Source organism: Stegostoma tigrinum, chromosome 9 (genome assembly GCF_030684315.1).
Source record: "Stegostoma tigrinum isolate sSteTig4 chromosome 9, sSteTig4.hap1, whole genome shotgun sequence".
Classification (NCBI taxonomy): Eukaryota; Metazoa; Chordata; class Chondrichthyes; order Orectolobiformes; family Stegostomatidae; genus Stegostoma; species Stegostoma tigrinum.
Window position 1 is genome coordinate 16,775,288 of NC_081362.1, and position 21,717 is coordinate 16,797,004.

Genomic DNA, 21,717 nt, shown 5'->3' on the forward strand with positions numbered 1-21,717 from the left:
AAGAACACCTTTACTATGGCAGCGTATCACTTTTATTTCTCACAGAAGTCATCCTCTTCGTAATTTCTCTGAGTGAGGTTAGACACAGTTTTTTGTGACAGAAGCACATCATTTTACAAAGATGATTCAGGTCAGATTATTTCAGCCAGCAGACAGAGGAAGCTTTCATTCCATATATTTATACTGGATTCAAATCCTGGATCTAGAGGTGAAAGGACAGACTGCTGAACTATAGTGCCACTCAACCCACAAAGCCGATGCTTCTATTTATGTTCAAAGCTCCAGTAGCAAGGCACAGTACTGAATAACTAGAAGCAATTACAATCGAATAATCTGGTTAAATGGTACATATAATGTTGAAAGCTGTGAGGATGAAAACATTACACTCATTTGAATCCCAAATCACACCATGTTTAATATTTACACTGGATGGAGCTTTAATTGTAAGGGATTGTTTTATTTTCTTTGAAGCCCATATTTATACAAGCAATACCAAACATATTGGATGAGAATTAAAGTACTGATTTTTTTCTCACTGTTAATGCAAGGTAATACCACAACTGTATAATTGTTACTACGTTTGCTATTTTAGTAGAAAATAATATTACATTCTAGCATAAAAATGGTGCAGTGAGAATACACAATAGAAGATGAAAAAGGCTATCAATAAGTGGGAAAACATGACTTAACTGAAGTACATCTAAAACATTCCAGGTGTTGTTAATCTGAGATAAAAACAGAAAATGCAAGAAACACTCAGCAGGTTAGGAAGCATCAATGGACTGAAATATTTAATATTTAAGAGTGTTGTTTTTTTTAATAAGAACTGGGAAAAAGTATAGGTTCTAACAATTTATAAACAAGTGCAGAGCCAGGGAAAGGAGGGGGTAATGGGTTTGTGAGGGGCAAGTTGAGAAAAATCTGAGCTTGGGAGAAGGACGGGGTAATTAAATGGACAGAAAGGAAGGAAGTGCAAAGTAACAGGACAAATAAAGAAGCAAATGATCCATGGGGTGTAAATATGGTAATAACTGCTGACTGTGATAATGTGAGCTGTGGTTATAATCTAAGGATATTAAACCGAAAGCTGATTCTGAATGGAAATCACTTGCTGAAAGATGAGCTTATGCCAAGTTTCACTGGAGCAACTGATGGAAGCGCAGGACAGAAAGGGATGAATAATTATAATGGCAAGGGACTAGAAATTCAGGTTCATGCTTGGTGACTGAATAGTGGTGTTCAGAAAAGCAATCATCCATTCTGCGTTTGGTCTCCTCAGTTTAGAGAAGACCACTTTGTTAGTAATCAGTACTAAATCCTAAATTGGAATAAATTGCTCGTTCAGTTGGAAGGGGTATTTAGTGCCTGTGACACCAGGAAGGAAGGAAATGAAAGGACAGATGTTGCATCTCTTGGACTTGCAAGGGAAGAAGCATGTGAGTGATCCAGGGTGTTCCAGAGAAACAACTTAGAACAGGGATTTTTTCTTTGCTCATATACATTTCATTGACTCCAGTTTCTTCAAAATTATTCCTAAATTATTCCAGCTCTGATAAAAGGACATTGAACTAAAACATTAACTTTGTTTTTTACCCCCAGATAATCGCTGAATATTGCTGTTTATCTTTTACAATATTGACAAATGTTATTTGATCTGAAGGAAGCGCTTAATGGGTTACCCATAGTAATTAAGTGGCATTTTTAGCAATTCTGCAAATTCTTTCAAAGTCAAACATAATTTTAAGAAGTAAATATCAATTACCATATTTTGTACCAAACTAAATAATTCTGCTGCTTAGAATTGTTTCTACAAAATGACGATGCTAGTAACTTGGGAAAGAGATAGTGCCACTGCTTCAAGTATAAAAATGAGTAATAATAGGAAGCGTAAAACACATTTTCTAAAAGAAGAGCTAGAAACAGTGAAAATCAAAAGATAGCTATGGAGTCATGGAGATGTACAGCATGAAAACAGACCTTTCGGTCCAACTCATCCACGCCAACCAGATATCCTAGATAAATCTAGCCCCATCTGCCAGCATTTGGCTCGTATCCCTTTAAACCCTTCCTATTCATGTATTCATCCAGATGCCTTTTAAATATTGTGTGAGACTCCATCACTTCCTCTGGCAGCTCATTCCATACATGAACCACCCTCAGCGTGAAAAAGTTGCCCCTTTTAAATATCCCCTCTCACCTTAAACCTATGCCTCTAATTTTAGATCCCCTACCCTGGGAAAAACACCTTGTCTATCCACCCTATCCAGGCCCCCCATAATTTTATAAATCTCTATAGGATGACCCCCCAGTCTCTGACGCTGAAGGGGAAGTAGCCCAGCCTATTCAGACTGTCCCTATAGCTCAAACCCCCAAAAAAATAGTGGACGGAAGAGAATCTTGGCTGTAAGAGTTGTTTTGTATTGAGGTTTTTTTCCAGTGCTGGAGCTGATTTCTTCACTTTCTCGAAGTGGTACTTTTGGTTTTTATACGTTTTTGCTTTGATTTTGGAACTTTTAAAAGAAGATCAAAAATGATGATACTTTAAACAGGAGGAAGGTGAGAGAGAAGGAGGAAGTTTCAGGAGGGACCACGTGGGAGGCCGGAGAATGGCTCGTGAGTTCAACAAAAAAAATCAAAAGGAAGATACTTAGCGTTCATGTGCATTGATTATTAAAATTTTATAAACAGGTATTCTAAATTATTAGAAGTTTTAATGGAATGTGAGCCTTTCTATCTAAGGGACTGGAATTCCACAGCAGAAAGGTTGAACATAAGTGGACATCTTTTAAGGTGATTGGCGAAAAAACCTTAGGCAACATATGGAAAAGCTTTTAACACAATCTGGAATTCACTGCCTGAAAAGGTATTGGAGGCAGATTCAGTTGCAGCTTTCAGGAATTTGGATAAAAATCTGAGGGAAAAAATGCAGGCTAATGGGAATGTGCAGGAGAGCAGGAAGTAGCAAAATTGCTCTTGCAAGGAGCTGCCACAAGCTTAAGGGGCCCAACAACTCTCTTCAATGCTATTACCATTTCATGAAGTCATGCTGCAGTTATGCAAAACCCTGGTTAGATTGCATTAGAGTTATACAGCTTGGAAACAGACCCTTCAGCCCAACCTGTCCATGCTGAATGTAATCCCCAACTAAATTAGTTCCACCTGTTTGTTGCTGGCCCATTTCCCTCCAAACCTTTCCTGTTCATGTATTTATCCAAATGTCTTTTAAGTATTGTAATTATGCCCATATCCTCCACTTCCTTTGGAAGTTCATTCCACATGTGAAGCATCCTCTGTGTAAAAAAAAGTCCCTCATGTCTTTTATAAATGTCTCTCCTCTCACCTTAAAAATGTGACCTCAATCTTGAAAACCCCAACCTAGGGAAAAGACCTTATCTATACCCCTCAGGATTTTATAAACTTCTATAAGTTCACATTCCAACCTCCTGTGCACCCGTGAAAAAAGCCCCAGCCTATCCAACCTTCCTTTATTAACTCAGACCTTCCATACCCAGCAACATCCTGGTAAAACTCTTCTGAACTCACTCCAGCTTAACAACTGGATGATCAGAACTGGACACAGTACTCTAGAAAATGCCTCATCATTGTCCCGTACAACCTCAACATGACTTTCCAACTCCCATACGCGAAGAGCTGAGCAATGAAAGTAAGCGTGCTAAATGCCTTTTTAATCATCCCGCCTGTATGTGATGCAAACTTCAAAGAATTATATTACCTGCGCCCCTAGATCCGTCTGCTCTACAACACTACTCAAGATCCTGCCATAAATATAAGCCCAACTTTTGTTTGTTGTACCAAAATGCAATACCCAGCATTCATCCAGATTAGGTTATCCATTTTTCAGCCCATTTACCCATTTGATCTTGTGCAATTTTGGACACACAATACTTCAGGAAGGATATCTTTACCTCCAAAGAAGTAGCTTAGATTTTAGCTCAATGGTTAGCACTGCTGTCTCAGAGTGCCAGGGCCCAGGGTTTGATTCAACCCTTGGGCAACTGTCTATGTGGAGTTTACACATTGTCCTTGTCTGCATGGGTTTCCCCTGAGTGCTCCAGTTTCATCCCATAGTCCAAAGATGTGCACAGTAGGTGGATTGACCATGCTAAATTGCCCGTAGTGTTCAGTGATGTGTAGATTAGGTGGGTTACTGGGTGGGATGCTCTGAAAGTTGGTGTGGACTTGTTGGGCCAAAGGGTCTGTTTCCACGTAGATTCTATTATCTGTGAAAATACCTAGACTCCCAAGCGTTAAACTGCAAGAGTCTCAAACTAGGATAAAACATGTTTTGAGTTCAAAAGAAGAGCCAGACTGGACTAAAAATGTTAACTCCATTTCTCTTTCCACAGATGCCGTCAGACCTGCTGAGTTTCTCCAGTACTCTGTTTATATTTCAGATTTCCAGCATCCACAGTATTTTGCTTCAAAAGAAACAAGGTTTTTTTTACAGGAATAGTGATAAATATTTCTTCTGACTGGGAAATCCAGGTGAATCACAGAATAAAATAGTAGAACTTTTTAGTACATAAGGAGACCATTCAACCCATCATGTCTGTAATGGATCCCGAAAAAGCTACTCATTCTCTAGCCCTATCTCCATAGCCCTCGAAATTAATTACTTTCAAATACACATGCAGCTCTCTTTGAAACATCATACAGAATCTGCCTCCACGACTCTCCGGAGCAGCGCATTCCAAATCCTGACAACTCCCACAGTAAAGATGTTGCTCCATGCCTCACTCCTAGCTGTGCTGCTGACATTCTTCAAGTTATGAATCCCAGTTACTGACATGCCAACTAGTGGTAACAGAATTGCTTTCTTTATTCTGTCAAAATTGTCCATTATTTTGAACACCTCAGTCATGTCACCTGTTAATCTTGTGGGCTCCAAGGAGAATAAACCCAATTTCCCTAATCTTCCTTTGTATCTAAAATCTCTCATTCCTGGTATCATTCTTGTAAATCTCCTTTATACTGTCTCCAGGGCTTGAACATCCTTCCTTAAATAAGGTACCCAGAACTGAATACACTGCTCCAAATGTGTTCTGACCAATGATTTGTAGAGGTGTAAAATCACTTTCTTACTTTTCTACTCTATGGCTCCATTTATGAAGTCAAGGATCCTGTGTCTTCTTTACAACTGTTTCAACTTGCACAGCCACCTTAGAGAACAATGCACGTGAACCCCTAAGTTCTTCTGTACCTGTACTCCCCTCAAAGTTGTTCCATTGAGCTTGTATTGTATTGTCTCTCTGTGTTACCTCACATCTCTCTGTGAGAAGTATACATAGCGTAGATGTTAGAGCCCAACCTTTCATAAGTGAACTTCTGAAACACTTGATGATAGAAGTCTGCAACTCACACCACGAATGGAAATTGACGCTGGGTCAATACTTAATATCAAAACTGCAATTGTTAGTTTATTTTTGTTCATAAGATGTGGGCGTCACTGGCAAGAACAGCATTTACTGCACATGCAGTTGCCATTAAGTGAGTGGGTTGCTGGGTCATTTCACAGGGCACTGTAGGATTACCCACTTTGTTGTGGTTGTGGAGTCGCCTACAGGTTAGGTGATTTTTTTTGTGTGACAGTTCAGTAGTTACAAGGTAACTATTACTAGATTTTTGTACAAGATTTGTCCAGTAACCTATGCTCTGTTATGAACTTATATTTGGCGGCTCCCAAGGCTAAATTTAAACCCTGTCTCTAGGTTAATAGTCCAGGCCTCTAGATTACTAATCCAGACACTAACAGTGTATATATGGACCATATTGATCTGAAATTAGTCATGACCTTATTGAATGGTAGAACAAGCCCGAGTTACTAAATGACCTAGTTTTGTTCCTCTGTTCATAATTTGGATTGTTCAGGAAAAGCTGTGACTTGAGTCATTAAAACACTAATATTTTCTGGACTTGATTTTGGTCTTGTTACACTGCTTTTTCTGTATTTGCGCATAATAGAAATGAACAGGTTAGCGTTCTTTTTAAATGCTGGATCTTGTGTTTTCCAGTGTTTATACAATACATTGTCTACAATGGTAAATATTAAAACTCTGCTTTGGTGCAGACCAGAAGTTGGAAAAACATTTTGAAGTCAGATGGGCAATTCAAGGTGATTGAGATTTTCCAGTGATTCAATTTAATGACAGACGTGTATCAGCAATGTTAAAAATTCAATATGGTGAGCTGTCTGCACAGTTATGCAATCTGCAATTTTGTGAGAGTCTACACATATGCAACAGTATGGAATAATGAATTACAAAAGCACCATGTGTAAAAAAACAAACTTTCTGCTGGTGACAACTTAATATTAGACATACATTCATGCTGCATGAAATCTAGAAAGAACCATGATCAGATGAATATACCTGAAGAATGCAAATCTTTTGAACCCTGTAGGTGATTAATGAAAAGTTACAACATTGTACTGAACTAACAGACTTGATGAGAAACCATCTAAGTGAGAAACATGGACTACGTCTTGAGTGGATGATCGTGATCCTCATTTCTATTGAAGTAGGTCATTCAGCTGCTAAGACCAATTTTGTTATCTCATTTTTCAGGGTTGTCAATTCAAGGTTGTCAAAATAACCTAAAGCTAACTATTGTTACAGATCCTGTATAAAACGTTTACAATTTCTGTTTGTCGCACTTATTAGGTGAGGCTTATTGGTGGAGTAGACAACTTTCAACCTTGTGTACCTACGTGGCACCATGCATCACTATGTTGAGTGTAGGGTGAGCCATACAGCGCTCTCTTCGCTCCAGCCTTTCAGTGAGCCTTTGCACTAAACTGAAGAGTATTCTCTGATGCACCAGTGTGAAATTTTCTCTTTCCCACACCAGCTGTCCTCCACGCCTCGCCAAGAAACAACCTCAGTGGTGCCAAATTCTTAGCAGACCCACGAATAGTTTGAGGTGGGTCAAACCCATTTCACTCAATCCCTCAGAGTCAAATGTGACTCCCATTACAAGATTCAGCATTTTAATAGCCAGTAGTGAGAGGAAATTTTCATTCTATCAGTCTAGGCTAAATTGTAAACCTGGTTAAGAGTGTTAAACGTGTTCATTTCCATCTTATCATAACTTTTACTGTACTTGTAGATTATTGTGTACCTACAAGTTAGCAATGATGATATCTTGTAATAAAACAGATATCTGCCCTTTGCATAAGTCAGTCATTTAGATTTTGAAATGTTTTTATTTTAAAAATTGAAGCATAACCTGTGTGCCTCTGTCTAAGATAATAACATGTGAGGCTGGATGAACACAGCAGGCCCAGCAGCATCTCAGGAGCACAAAAGCTGACGTTTCGGGCCTAGACCCTTCATCAGAGAGGGGGATGGGGTGAGGGAACTGGAAGAAATAGGGAGGGAGGGGGAGGCGGACCGAAGATGGAGAGTAAAGAAGATAGGTGGAGAGAGTATAGGTGGGGAGGTAGGGAGGGGATAGGTCAGTCCAGGGAAGACGGACAGGTCAAGGAGGTGGGATGAGGCTAGTAGGTAGCTGGGGGTGCGGCTTGGGGTGGGAGGAAGGGATGGGTGAGAGGAAGAACCGGTTAGGGAGGCAGAGACAGGTTGGACTGGTTTTGGGATGCAGTGGGTGGAGGGGAAGAGCTGGGCTGGTTGTGTGGTGCAGTGGGGGGAGGGGACGAACTGGGCTGGTTTAGGGTTGCAGTTGGGGAAGGGGAGATTTTGAAACTGGTGAAGTCCACATTGATACCATTAGGCTGCAGGGTTCCCAGGCGGAATATGAGTTGCTGTTCCTGCAACCTTCGGGTGACATCATTGTGGCACTGCAGGAGGCCCATGATGGACATGTCATCTAAAGAATGGGAGGGGAAGTGGAAATGGTTTGCGACTGGGAGGTGCAGTTGTTTGTTGCGAACTGAGCGGAGGTGTTCTGCAAAGCGGTGTCCAAGCCTCCGCTTGGTTTCCCCAATGTAGAGGAAGCCACACCGGGTACAGTGGATGCAGTATACCACATTGGCAGATGTGCAGGTGAACCTCTGCTTAATGTGGAATGTCATCTTGGGGCCTGGGATAGGGGTGAGGGAGGAGCTGTGGGGGCAAGTTGACATCTGGGATGTCCAAGTTCTTCAAGGCGCACATCCCAGATGTCCAAGTTCTTCAAGCCGCACATCCCAGATGTCCAAGTTCTTCAAGACGCACATCCCAGATGTCCAAGTTCTTCAAGGCGCACATCCCAGATGTCCAAGTTCTTCAAGGACTGCAACTTTCCCCCCACAGTGATCGAGAACGCCCTTGACCGCGTCTCCCGTATTTCCCGCAACACATCCCTCACACCCCGCCCCTGCCACAACCGCCCAAAGAGGATCCCCCTCGTTCACACACACCACCCTACCAACCTCCGGATACGACGCATCATCCTCCGACACTTTCGCCATTTACAATCCGACCCCACCACCCAAGACATTTTTCCATCCCCACCCTTGTCTGCTTTCCGGAGTGACCACTCTCTCCGTGACTCCCTTGTTCGCTCCACACTGCCCTCCAACCCCACCACACCCGGCACCTTCCCCTGCAACCGCAGGAAATGCTACACTTGCCCCCACACCTCCTCCCTCACCCCTATCCCAGGCCCCAAGATGACATTCCACATTAAGCAGAGGTTCACCTGCACATCTGCCAATGTGGTATACTGCATCCACTGTACCCGGTGTGGCTTCCTCTACATTGGGGAAACCAAGCGGAGGCTTGGACACCGCTTTGCAGAACACCTCCGCTCAGTTCGCAACAAACAACTGCACCTCCCAGTCGCAAACCATTTCCACTTCCCCTCCCATTCTTTAGATGACACGTCCATCATGGGCCTCCTGCAGTGCCACAATGATGCCACCCGAAGGTTGCAGGAACAGCAACTCATATTCCGCCTGGGAACCCTGCAGCCTAATGGTATCAATGTGGACTTCACCAGTTTCAAAATCTCCCCTTTCCCTACTGCATCCCTAAACCAGCCCAGTTCGTCCCCTCCCCCCACTGCACCACACAACCAGCCCAGCTCTTCCTCCGCACCCACTGCATCCCAAAACCAGTCCAACCTGTCTCTGCCTCCCTAACCGGTTCTTCCTCCCACCCCAAGCCGCACCCCCATCTACCTACTAACCTCATCCCACCTCCTTGACCTGTCCGTCTTCCCTGGACTGACCTATCCCCTCCCTACCTCCCCACCTATACTCTCTCCACCTATCTTCTTTACTCTCCATCTTCGGTCTGCCTCCCCCCTCTCCCTATTTATTCTAGTTCCCTCTCCCCATCCCCCTCTCTGATGAAGGGTCTAGGCCCGAAACGTCAGCTTTTGTGCTCCTGAGATGCTGCTTGGCCTGCTGTGTTCATCCAGCCTCACATTTTATTATCTTGGAATTCTCCAGCATCTGCAGTTCCCATTATCTCTGCCTCTGTCTAAGTCTCTTTTACATCCTATGATCTGTATGTCCTTGCAAACTATATACTGCTCGTGAACAAAGCTTTTCACAGTACTTAGGTACATGTGACAATAAATAAATCAAAATCAAGTCAAATATGCAACACACCTACTAATATTTTTCCTCCTGCATGGACCCCTGGGCAGTGGCTTCCAGAACCAGAAGTCATTGCAAGGAACAGTGTCAGTGCGCCAAGCAATGTGCATGGATCCTCAGAGTGTCAGTGTGGCCATATAGCCTGGAGGAAACTCTGCCAATACATTGGTTTTGCAAAATATCTTTTTTGCATCATCGAATAATTGAATATCCTTTGTAATGGATGTGGCTTCAAAACCATCAAAGGCGGAAAAAAATCAAATACTAAATATTTAATCCTAAGACAGGCAAATACTCATATCACCTTTCCTTCCTTGGGTAAAAAAACAAAATGATACTATAGTCTGCAGGCATGAAGCTAAATCTACAGCTGAATCATAAATAATTTTATTAATCCCTCAAACACAGCTCTGAAGATGATGATTATGAATTTCAGCATCATGCAATGCGACAGTTTATTTTTAAAAAAGTAACATAAGAGTAATTCCCAATCCCAGCAGGGAGCATTGCTGACAGGAAAGTGAATTGGAGGTTTCACTTTTATTTACATTGACCTTTCAGCATGGCTTCACTATTGGAAGTTGCTGATAATGTAGCTGAGTTATTTTAATTTCCGAAATGGATCCAATTATCAGCAATCAGCAAAAAACAAGGACAAAATCTGTGACTTTTTACTGTACTCTGCAGAATTTTATGGGACAGGTAATTTTGGATTGAACTGCTAGTTTCAAATTCCAAGCATTCATGTTTTTCTACTAAATGATTGATAATGTCTTGATTGAGTTGTGAGTTTGGGGACAGGAGTAGGCCACTCAACCCCTCAAAACTACTCTGCTATTTAATACAATCATGACTGATTGAACGCTTCAATGCCTTTTACTCACCTCCTTCTTATACCTCTGCATATCATTGGTAATCAGAAATCTATCAATCTGTACCTTAAACACACTAAAATAAACTAAGCTTTCACAGTCCTGAGTGAGAGAAAATTCACAACTCCAGTAGTGAAAAAAATTCCCCTTCACGCAGACCTTTGTGGCAATCTCCTTAATTTTATATTAAGCCCCCTGGTTTTAGATACCCCAACCAGTGGAAACATCTTACCTGCATCTACACTGTCCAGCCTTTGAGGATTTTGTACATTTCAACAAGATCACCTCTCATGCTTCTAATTCTAAAGGATACAGTTTACCCAATTCCACCTCATAGGACAGTCTTGCTATCCTGTAAAAAGTCTTTGTCGCACTCCCTCTATGGCAATAATATCTGTCCTGAAATAAGGAGACCAAAACTGCACAGAGTACTCCAGGTGCAGCCTAACTAAGCTCCTACACAATTAAAGCAAGACTTCACTGCTCTTGGAGATGGTAAGAACTGCAGAAGCTGGAGTCAGAGTCAACAACCTGAAACGTCGACTTTCCTGCTCCTCTGATGTGCCAGACCTGCTGTGTTCCTACAGCTCCATTGACTACACTACTCCTCTACTCAAATCATTTAACAATGGCTAACATTTCATTGATGTTAAAATGATCAAAGGTCAAAATACTGATGATAATTACATTTGTTAACATTGTTATAGAAGGTATGTCAGTCTCCTGTAAATAGTAGTCAATGGTAGTATTACACATTATTGCAATTATGCTTAATTGAATTGAGAAGCATTTGGACAGAAGTATATACTAGCTGCTAAATTTAACAGCAGGTTGATTAATAATATCAGTTTCAAAGCAAGTTATCCCAACATTCAAAATTGTAATTAGCAGCAATTGCTAAGTGGAAGACTAGAGTACTTTCAGTTAAGACTTAGTAGAAAACCTTATTTACTCCCAAGAACAATTCACTTGTTTTCCTTTAAAAGTGAATGTGCAGTTTTTAGTATTCCTCACAATATAGATGCATCTAGTATCGCTATCATTGTTGAAATTAAAAGTAAGAATTGAGGACAAGATTTTCAAAGAAATTGTGGCTTTTAAGAATGCTTTGACTTCCAATTTTTAACATTTACTTGAGATTTTTAGTCCAAGCACAGGAATAGACTATTTGGGCCATCAAACCTATGCCACAATTTTGTCAGGCATGCAGCTATTTTTCGAATTTTGGTTCACCACCCTTTCCCCACTGGGGAGTTAATATTCCCAAATGCTTGGAGATAAAGGTACACGTTGTAGTTCTCATTTTCTGATCCTCACTTCCCTTAAATGATTTCTCACTGAGAGAGCAGGATTGCTCAGTTTTGTATGCTTTCTTCTAAATTAAAAAAAACCCTTAAAACATCCAAACATGACCTTCTGGAGCACACAGTGAAGTAATGCAAATACTCAGAACCTGAAATGAGAACCAAAAGAAAGCCTGGAAAAATTTCTGAGGAAGGGTCACTGGACTTGAAATGTTAACGCTGTTTTCTCCACAGATGTTGTCAAAACTAATTTCTCCAGCAATTTCTGCTTTTATTTCTTTCACATCTCCAATTCTTTGCTTTATTTTACTGGAAAAACTAATATCTGTTAGCATCTGTAAAAGACAAAGAGTTACCATTTCAGGTTAATGGCCTTTCAGCAGAATTGAAGGAAGATAAAAATGGAAAAGTTTTTGAGCAGGTGGAAGAGGTGAAGAGTTAGATAGAACAAATTGAAGGTCTGTACTAGATTGGAGGCCAGGGAAGATTAAGTGACAAAATATTTCACGATGCAATAGCCAAAAAGAATGGGAATGGGTCTAGCAAAGAGCTTAATGATATGAAACTTAACTCTGCTTTTCTCCATAAGTGTTGCCTGACTAGAGTTTTTCTAGTCTTTTTTTGTTAACTTTTTTCCTCTGATTTGTAGAGCCACTGGCCTTTCTGGTCCCAGACACGGTTTTATTTTAAAAGGTCAGACTACGAATCTGTAGGGAAGAGGGAGTGTCTAGTATCAAAACACTGTGTTTCGAGGAAAGATTGGAAAAACTTTACAACAGTGACTAATGTGCCTCATAGGTGACAAAGCATTTTGGAAAGTGCGAAGTGTGTGTAAAGGTGAAAAAATGAATTTGTCTCAGCCTTGCAGGAAGCCAATAGAGATGGAACATGTAGAGCCATTTAATATATTTTAGAAGTAAAGACAAGAATTGAAAACATAATTCCAAACTAAATCCTGACTGTAGGATGAAAGCAGTAGGCAAAAGCTAGTGAACATACACATTTAACAGTAGCATCATGAAGGTTGTCACACAAAGGGTGAAGGATGCACAGAATAGTCTTCTGGATGGACTAATAGTGGCAGAAATCTTGGAATTATTTTAAAATTAGTTGAATCCTCTGTGGGGAAGGGAATAGGATCTTCCTGAATAATAAACTAAGTTCATCAAATGTGATGAGAATTTCACAAGCATGTGATTTATGGTATACAATATTTTGCAAGGACCAAGCAAGTTAATTAATCTTCTTATTTCTTACGCAGGTCTTGTTTGAACTTGCACGTGTTATTTTTTAAGTCAGATGGGAAGTAGTTTGGAATACAGTGATCAAAGATCATATCTCCAGGTGGGGCATAAAGAATAGCCTCCAGAAGGCCTTACTGCTACCTGAATGCCAGATCATTGTGGAACGTCTGCATTTTTAACAATTCAGTTTCTATCCAATCTATACTACTCATTCACAAAATCACATTGCACCCATTAGTGGTTTTGCCTGCCACTCAGTGATATACTTGACTTTATTTTTAATTTCTGGAATATATATGTACAAAGAAAAATAAGCAAAACTGTTTTAATTGTTAGTTCAATTTAATCATGCAGGAGCCAAGACTGAATAAACTTGAATTTGTAGCAATTTTGTTTTACATAAAATGTTTGAAACTGGCATGTAATGAAGCAAGGACATTGTGGTACCTGTGGAGCCAGAGTAATATCTTATTGTGCATCCTTTGGGGTAGAGGGGAACTGCGTATGGGCTATTATTTTAGAAGTCTGGAACCTTAGGATTCACTAAATCTCCTTAGACAGCATGTCCCAAACGCACTACCATTGAGAAGGACAAGGGCAGCAACCACACAAAACATATTTGAGCAAACAACAATTCTTTACCACACTAGTTAAAACAGTAATACAATGCACAATATACGTACAACTTATTTCTAACAACCAGAAATAAAATATGGTAACTATAGGTAATATAATATGATCAAACACCCCACAATCAAGGCAGATACACAGATTTATCTGCCACTCCCTGCAAATGTTCATGACACTGTGGGTCATCAAATCTGGTTAAAGCTTACAAGTTCTTTTGGAAGTTTAGTGCTGAAACTTCCCCTCCAGAGCCATTTCATCACACTGCCTGAACAACTGTTCCTGTTCTAGTCAATCAGCTTCCTTTCCTGACCAGATGCTTCCCTGGATTCTGAAAACTACCCTCCCTAAGAGACGCAACTTCAACCTTTCATCAACTGCTGGTTTCACCGAGGAACGTCAGTTCCTGTGTTCCTCCTGAGCTGTAATCGTGCTCTGTGGTGCAAAGCAAATGCTTCTTAAAGGGTTGTCAATCCTGACTGTCAGCTATACTGATTGTTAGTGATACCTGATTTCTTGCGAGCCATCACAACCTGCAAGATGTTTCCTAATCCCCAACGGCAATACCAAACTGCCTAATAACTCCTAGAACTTGGCCTGAGTTTTAACAGCACAGAGTATCCAAATGTCTTGGACTTAACTACTATAACTGTGTAGTTTAGTTTTACTGCAGGAAAGGCAGCTAATAATCAGCACTTCCAACGTGGAGTCTGTTATCTGTTCTTCTCTTTAGCTGCTCTTCAATTATCCCTGAATGACCTATTGAAAACCTTGCGTAAGCCCCTCCTTTGTTGCTGGGCAGACTTAAAATGTTGCCACCTAAAATCTTTTCAAACTGATTGTTCCATGAATTTTTACCAGTCATAGATTTCTGGCTTTCTCTATGCAGGAATAAAATTGAAATAATAGATTTTTATTACAACTGATAAAGTTATTAGGAGGCATATTCTGAATCAACTTGAAATATTTATCACAACAGACAAAATATCATTTTATGACTTGAAGTAATTTAAATGAAAATACCCACTATATATTTTTCATGCCTTCTTAGTCTTTCTGTTCAGCAAAAGAGATGTGACAAAGTATAATAAAGTAAATAAATTCTCCATCATCCTACCAGAGCATAGGGCTGCTGTCTCATTAAAGAGAGATGACTGATGGTGGTTTAACCTGAAGATCACTAGGCCCTCAGGCATTATTGAGAAGGAGAGTCCTTTGTGGTAATCTCAACCAGTGCAGGAATAGAATGCACGTTGTTGGTGTTCCTCTGCATTGCAAACTAGCTATCTGCCATCTGATCTAACTGATTCCCCATCCACACTAAAGGAAAATAGATAAATTTATTAGTATGTAATATTCCCTGCATCATTTTTGCTACCAAAACTAATAATCTCATGTTTGAATGTCATCCAAGTTATTTGTTTGAATGGATTCTTCAATACTTTACTTCCTATGCAGAAGAGTCTCAGAAGAGTTAACAACACCCTTGTTAACTTTGACAGCTCATGACCAATGAGTTTGTTTGAGAGTCAATGTCTGAAATTCACAAGCAGTAATGCTGGCTGAGGGGCTGGAACATCCTTTAGAAGAGGGTCAGTTCTGACATCAAACAGTAATGCTTTCGTAAAAGAACTAAAATCTACTGCCTATTTCTAAGTGGCTAATTAATTTTTTTTGACAAGCAAAGAAGATGACTTTGAATTAAAGTAGTAGATGTTCTATTATGATGTTAACCTGCAATACAATTTATTGCAGATAACCATGAAAATAAATACATAATACAGCTACGCTTGTATCTGCAGAGTTGCTGAATAACCCTGGGGCAAATGTTTTACACAGAGGGTGGTTTGCATGAGGAATGAACTTCCTGAGGAAGTGGTGGATGTGCATACAGTTACAACATTATAAAGACATTTCGATAAGTGCATGAATAGGAAACGTTTGGTGGGATATGGACCAGGAGCAGGCAGGTGGGACCAGCTTAGTTTGGGATAATGTTCAAAACAGACTGCTTGCACGCTGTACGACTCTGTGGCCATTATCATGGCTATGAAACAGACTGTCAGTAGCTATTTCAGTAATGTGAAGAATTATTTTCAAAAACCATCAAGAAAGCCTCCACTATTCTACAGACACGCGAATATTTCCTGTACTTAGAAATGGCGCCTTTACATTGTCCTGCATTATATCCCGACTTGCGAACAGACTGTCGAACAGAACCCATGCACAACCCAGGATTGCCTGTGTAGTACTGTGTTCATCTAGTTTTCTATTTAATTTTTCAGAACATATTCCTAGCACCAGGGGTTTGGCTATTTCTGGTGAAGGGATAACATCAGAAGCAAATTTACTGGGCATTTCTGCCTTATTTTCATCTAACAAGCTAACTTCTGGAGGTTATCATGTTGTTAATTATCCCTTAAATCTCACCTCCATTCTTTACTTTCCTCTCCTTATTTCCTAAACACTCTATTATCATTTATACTAGTCACTTCCTATTTAGGCACAGAATGCTTGAAAATGGTGTGATATGTAAGAAGCTACTGATCAGCTGCACTTTGTCATATAGAGAATTCGGTGGTTTTATTGGTTTGACAATGGCATTCAGAGCCTATTCCAATGTCACATTTGTCCACACTGACTGGAAGAAGTATGTGTAAGCCAACTCTTGCAGATCCGCAATTCTGAGCTAACTAACATAGTTGCTGCCATTATAGGTGAAGGAAAAGGAATTATAACTGCTGTTGTATAAAGATGAAGTTATCACAGGCTGGTAGCTCTGATGACCATTTGAATGTAGTGTAATATGTTTATAAACTTATCCTATAACTTACATCATTTGATTTGTTTGTGAAGTTCTTTCGCAAAAGGTTTAGTAACTTGTTCTAAGAATGAATAAGTTCTGATTTTGATGTTTGCTGTATGGTCATTTTTAACAATTTTACAGAAAACCAGGCTGAACATAATTTGATTTGTATCAGTCAGTGCCAAAATAGACTGACCGTGAACAGTACCCTGCCATCTTGGGTTTCACCGTCATCAGTTTATTATCCCTTGGGTCTGAAGTTTGCTGGTTATTTGAAAGGCTGCATTGTTGCTACAACAAACATCTGATTCAGATAGAAGATCACATAACTCATTGCCTGCATACTTCTCTCTTTTCCCTTGTCCCTACTCTGTTCACTTGCAGCCCAACGAAATTTTGGGCGAGTGTTAAACTCACCAGGATTAAATACTTTTCTGTTAAATTGGCTAAAAAACGCATGTTTATCTCCTCGCCTTTCAGTGAAACTGTAACAATCATGTTAGATCAACAATATCTGTCATACCTTACAAATATTCTGTTATCAAATCAGCGTAGAGAAAAGGGAGTTCATTCTTGTGGCCAGCATGTGGTTATTTGTCAGCTTTGATCTGTTTACAGAGGATCTTGTTTAAATGAGGCTAAATAGATATAACTTCCTTAAATTGTCAATGTATTTGAAGTTAGCCAGTGACTTAAATATTAAGCAGGAACAGTTTCTCCAGAACCTAATTTTTGACTTTCTCACATTTTTCATCAATTTCACTCAGTTATTTCACCGCAAATCTAATGCAGGTAGGACAATTCGCATAGAAATCCCCTAGTTTGTCTGCTTTAATTTTGATGCCAGGAGTATGAGAGTATAGAATAATTTCTAAAGCGACATAACATCAGGCGTTATGCCCTACTCTGACTTCTTGAAACCCACATTCTTTACTACTGAGGCTAACTCATTTTGCTTTCAATCAAAATAGGAAGAGTGGAGGTCATTTAATTCTTGAAAATTGGCTGCTGGCCTATCACTTATTATTGTGCTGAAGACAGTATTGCATTTTAATCAAAATGCTGTTGCTAATGAACATTTGTATTGAATTACCAAAATGTGCGAACTTGTGAGAATGTAGTAAGTATTGTTGACAAAAATATAAAGGTGATGAGTGACCAAGTAAGTGAAGTTTGTTACTGTGAGTGTTTAGAAAAAATCTTAGAAAATCAATTGGGAAATTTAGGATTATGCTGTAATTCATTGCGTATTACACATTTTCATCTTGCACATTATACCCTTTACAATGATATATATTTCCCATCTTAAATTGTTTCAATTGGTAATAAAATGTTTTCTACATTGTTTGCCTCCACTGTTGCATTTTATTTTATGCATTGTAACAAAATGGCCTCTATTGTATATCTTGTTTCAGGTCATCTTTTTAGAATCACGAATGAGCCAAGTTACTTAATCATATTAAGCGTCCAGTCTGAGTTAAGTAATGACAATGATAGCTGAAATTTGAAGCATGGTTCACAGTAAAGATGGTCCCTGAATTTGCACGTAATCATATTAAGCTTGAGCAGGGGTGCAGGGAAAGACTTGGGAACTCATTTTCTGCATAGACATTTTACAACTCCTGTGACTCAATATTAAGTTCCACAACTTCAAAGTGTGATCTCTATCCTCCATGTTTCCTACATCCTCCCCCTTCCCCAGCTGTGTCTTGATTGACTTTGCTGTCAGCTGAGCTGACCCATTTTCTCCTTTTACCAACTAATATTTACAGCTACTGACATCCTTCCATATGTGCAAGGTTTCTATTTCTGAGAACCGCTGCGAATGATGACATCCATGAGCACCGAGCCTGTCAAAAATATAAGTTAAAAATCACAGATAGGCAAGTTTGCCCACGGATGTTGAATTTTGTTGCTACTTAACTTTTGGTGCAGATAGGCAAATTCATGAGTTATTAACGCATGAATACAGACTTTACATCTCTATCACTTCTTTACCACCACTATCATTCCCTCTATCTTTTGCTCTGAGCACCTTCTCAGTCTGTTCTACTTGCTTCTCCTCTCCCTTAATCAAGAGCATAAAAATCACCATTTTTCAGTTTCTTCAATTCCGAAGATATCATACTGGACTTTTGAAACATAACTCTGTTTTTACTTCCACAGACTAGACCTACTGAGTCAGTCCATCACTTTGTTTTTATTTCAGATTTTGAGCAGTATTTTGCTTTTATTCCAGTACTCTGCTGATTGGACTCAGACCTGAACTTGTCCAAAATTCTACTGCTCTAATCCAAGCTTATACTAAGATGTGTTTACATAATCTACATTCACTTCTGATTAGATAGGTGATTTCTAAAATCTTATCCTTGTTTTTAAAGTCTCTCCATGGCCCCTCCCCTTTCTGGCTTTGTAACCTTTCCCAGAAGTGAAACTCCACAAGATCTCTGTGCTCGTCCCATGTTGTCATGTTGTACATCCAAAATTGTAATCGCTGTGCCATCAGTTATCAAAGCCACAGTTATTGGAATTTCCTCCGCAGGCCACTGCACCCTGCTCTTCTCCTTTAAGAAGTTATTTAAACTTTCTTTGACCGAGCTTTTTGTTGCTTGCCTTAATAGCTCCTCATGTGGCTTAGTGTCAGACTTGTCTGGTAATACTCCAGTGAGACACATTCTAACTTTTTACTACATCAAAGATGCTTTATAAATGTACATTGGTACTTGAAAGGCATGTAATTCACAATGATGTCAAGCAGACATTTGTAAATAAAACCCACTCAAATTTGATCTATTCTGCCAGAGTCTTCAGCCAGTTTTCCCCACACTGCAGTTTTCTTCTTAAACTATTCATCTTGCTGCATTTGTCCTCTGTGTCTTCAGTGCTCATTGATAAGAATAGTTTGAGTAGATATTGAGAAACCCTTTCTACTAAAGGAAGATGCCAGCACAAGGGAACATGACGTTAAATTCAATACCAGGCTGTTCAGAAGAAAAGTTAGGAAACACGTGTTCGATCTTCTCTACAGAGGCAAGCGGGTAATTCATCCAGTTAAGTCCTGCATTGCAGCCATTTTGTGTCAGTGCTGGTATTTTATCAACATCAAATTTGTTCCCCATTGTATTCCAGTTCAATCGAAGTGGCAAAGCAGCAACAGGTCATCTCTCCAACCAATGGGCCCCTGGTTTGTGATATACATAATGATCTGGAGGAAGGTATAAATGGTCTGATTAGCAAGTTTGCAGATGACACGAAGATTGGTGGAGTAGCAGATAGTAAAGAGGACTGTCAGAGAATGCAACAGAATATAGATAGATTGGAGAGTTGGGCGGAGAAATGGCAGATGGAGTTCAACCCAGGCAAATGCGAGGTGGTGCATTTTGGAAGATCCAATTCAAGAGTGAACTATACGGTAAATGGAAAAGCTCTGGGGAAAATTGATGCACAGAGAGATCTGGGTGTTCAGGTCCATTGTACCCAAAAGGTGGCAACGCAGGTCAATAAGGTGGTCAAGAAGGCATACGGCATGCTTTCCTTCATCGGACGGGGTACTGAGTACAAGAGTTGGCAGGTCATGTTACAGTTGCATAGGACTTTGGTTCGACTACATTTGGAGTACTGTGTACAGTTCTGGTCGCCACATTACCAAAAGGATGTGGATGCTTTGGAGAGGGTGCAGAGGAGGTTCACCAGGATGTTGCCTGGAATGGAGGGCACTAGCTATGAAGAGAGGTTGAGTAGATTAGGATTATTTACAGTAGAAAGACAGAGTTTGAGGGAGGACCTGAATGAGGTCTACAAAATCATGAGAGGTACAGACAGGGTGGATAGCAAGAAGGTTTTCCCAGAGTGGGAGGCTCAATTACTAGGGGTCACAATATCAAGGTGAGAGGGGAAAAGTTTAAGGGAGATATGTGTGGAAAGTTCTTTTCGCAGAGGGTGGTGGATGCCTGGAACGCGTTGCCAGCGGATGTAGTAGATGCGGGTATGATAGCATCATTTAAGATGCCTCGAGACAGATACATGAATGGGCAGGGAGCAGAGGGATACAGATCCTTGGAAAATAGGCAACAGGTTTAGATAGAGGATCCAGATTGGCGCAGACTTGGTGTGCAGAAGGGCCTGTTTCTGTACTGTAATTTTCTTTGTTCTTTGTCTCTATATCTCCAACACAAGTAGATACATAAAGGTGGCAGCATGCTCTCCTGCCTCCCTTGTTAACACTCAGCTCTTCCAATGGTGTTGTTTGGACCTGCATGCATTAAATGGCAAACAAAGACAGGCTGTTAGAAAGCAGCTACATAGAGGGTTGTGTTGGCATACTGATAACTTGGGCTGGCATACAACCCCTACATGGAGAAGGATTTAGACACCCAATGCCTGGCAAAACATCAAACCAATTGAGCGCTTGCGTAGAAAGTAACATAGGAATAGAAGGGCTGTAGCAGCATTGAAAAATACAGGTTGATGTGGTAGCAATAAATGTGCACTTCCTGGAATTGTTCATAAAATATGCAAGTCAGTGGCTAACCATTTCCTTTTGTGACTAGCATTCATATCCCACACATATGTCCTCCCATTCTGTTTATCTCAGCCTTTCAGTCTGCTGTTGCATTCCCTTTTCTCTCTCTCATCTAGTTTTGTTTCAAAAAGATCTTAGTCATTTACTTCAAGTACTTCATGCAGTAGAATGTTTCACATTCCAAGGATTTTCTGAGTAGAGAAATTTCTCTATATTTCCCTTTTAGCCTATCTTCTTTTTCTGGGATTTTCACACAAGTAAAAACATTCTTTTCACATCAAGAGATAGCAAGAACTGCAGATGCAGGATGGCCTAAACATGGATTTTACCAGTTTTAAAATCTCCCCCCCCGCCGCTCTCATCCCATTTCCAACTCTCCCTCTCATCCCCACCCCCTTGACCTGACACAACCTGTTCATCTCCCCTCCCACATACTGTCCAATCCCCACCACTCCCTACCTGCAATCACCTATCACCATCCCACCCCCCCTTCCCCAGCCCCACCCCTCCTCTCTATATCTCAGCTCCTTACCCCCTCCCCATTTCTGAAGATGTCTCCATGTTTTCCGACCCGAAACATCAACTTCCCTGCTCCTCTGATGCTGCTGGGCCTGCTGTGTTCCTCCAGCTTCACACTGTGTTATCTCTTTTCACATCTAGACTGTACAACCTATTCGCAATTTGAAGGACCTCAATTGATTTACCTTCAAGTGAGAAGGTAGGATAAGCCCATTAGCCCATCAAAAGTGCTCCATCATTTGGTACAATTGTGGCTGGTTG

The 21,717-nt window shown here is 40.3% G+C and overlaps 1 protein-coding gene and 1 long non-coding RNA gene across 8 annotated transcripts in view; one reads left to right on the plus strand and one right to left on the minus strand.

Annotated features, from left to right (window-relative positions):
* Nucleotides 1–21,705, plus strand: part of rmnd1 (required for meiotic nuclear division 1 homolog) — an 83,456-nt gene extending 61,751 nt beyond the window's left edge. For 3 of the 6 annotated variants that reach the window (XM_048535766.1, XM_048535770.1, XM_048535767.1), the window contains 2 exons: nt 6,421–6,537; nt 6,681–7,176. In XM_048535766.1, the coding sequence (XP_048391723.1) occupies nt 6,421–6,537; nt 6,681–6,752 (189 nt within the window). In that variant the 3' untranslated portion in view covers nt 6,753–7,176. Of the gene's footprint in view, nt 1–6,420; nt 6,538–6,680; nt 7,177–12,999; nt 16,443–21,597 lie in introns of those variants that run through there. The other 3 variants (XM_048535768.2, XM_048535769.2, XM_048535771.2) reach the window with 3 other exon arrangements.
* Nucleotides 1–21,717, minus strand: part of LOC125454702 (uncharacterized) — a 103,754-nt gene that overhangs the window by 16,264 nt on the left and 65,773 nt on the right. The gene's annotated exons all lie outside the window — the stretch shown is intronic.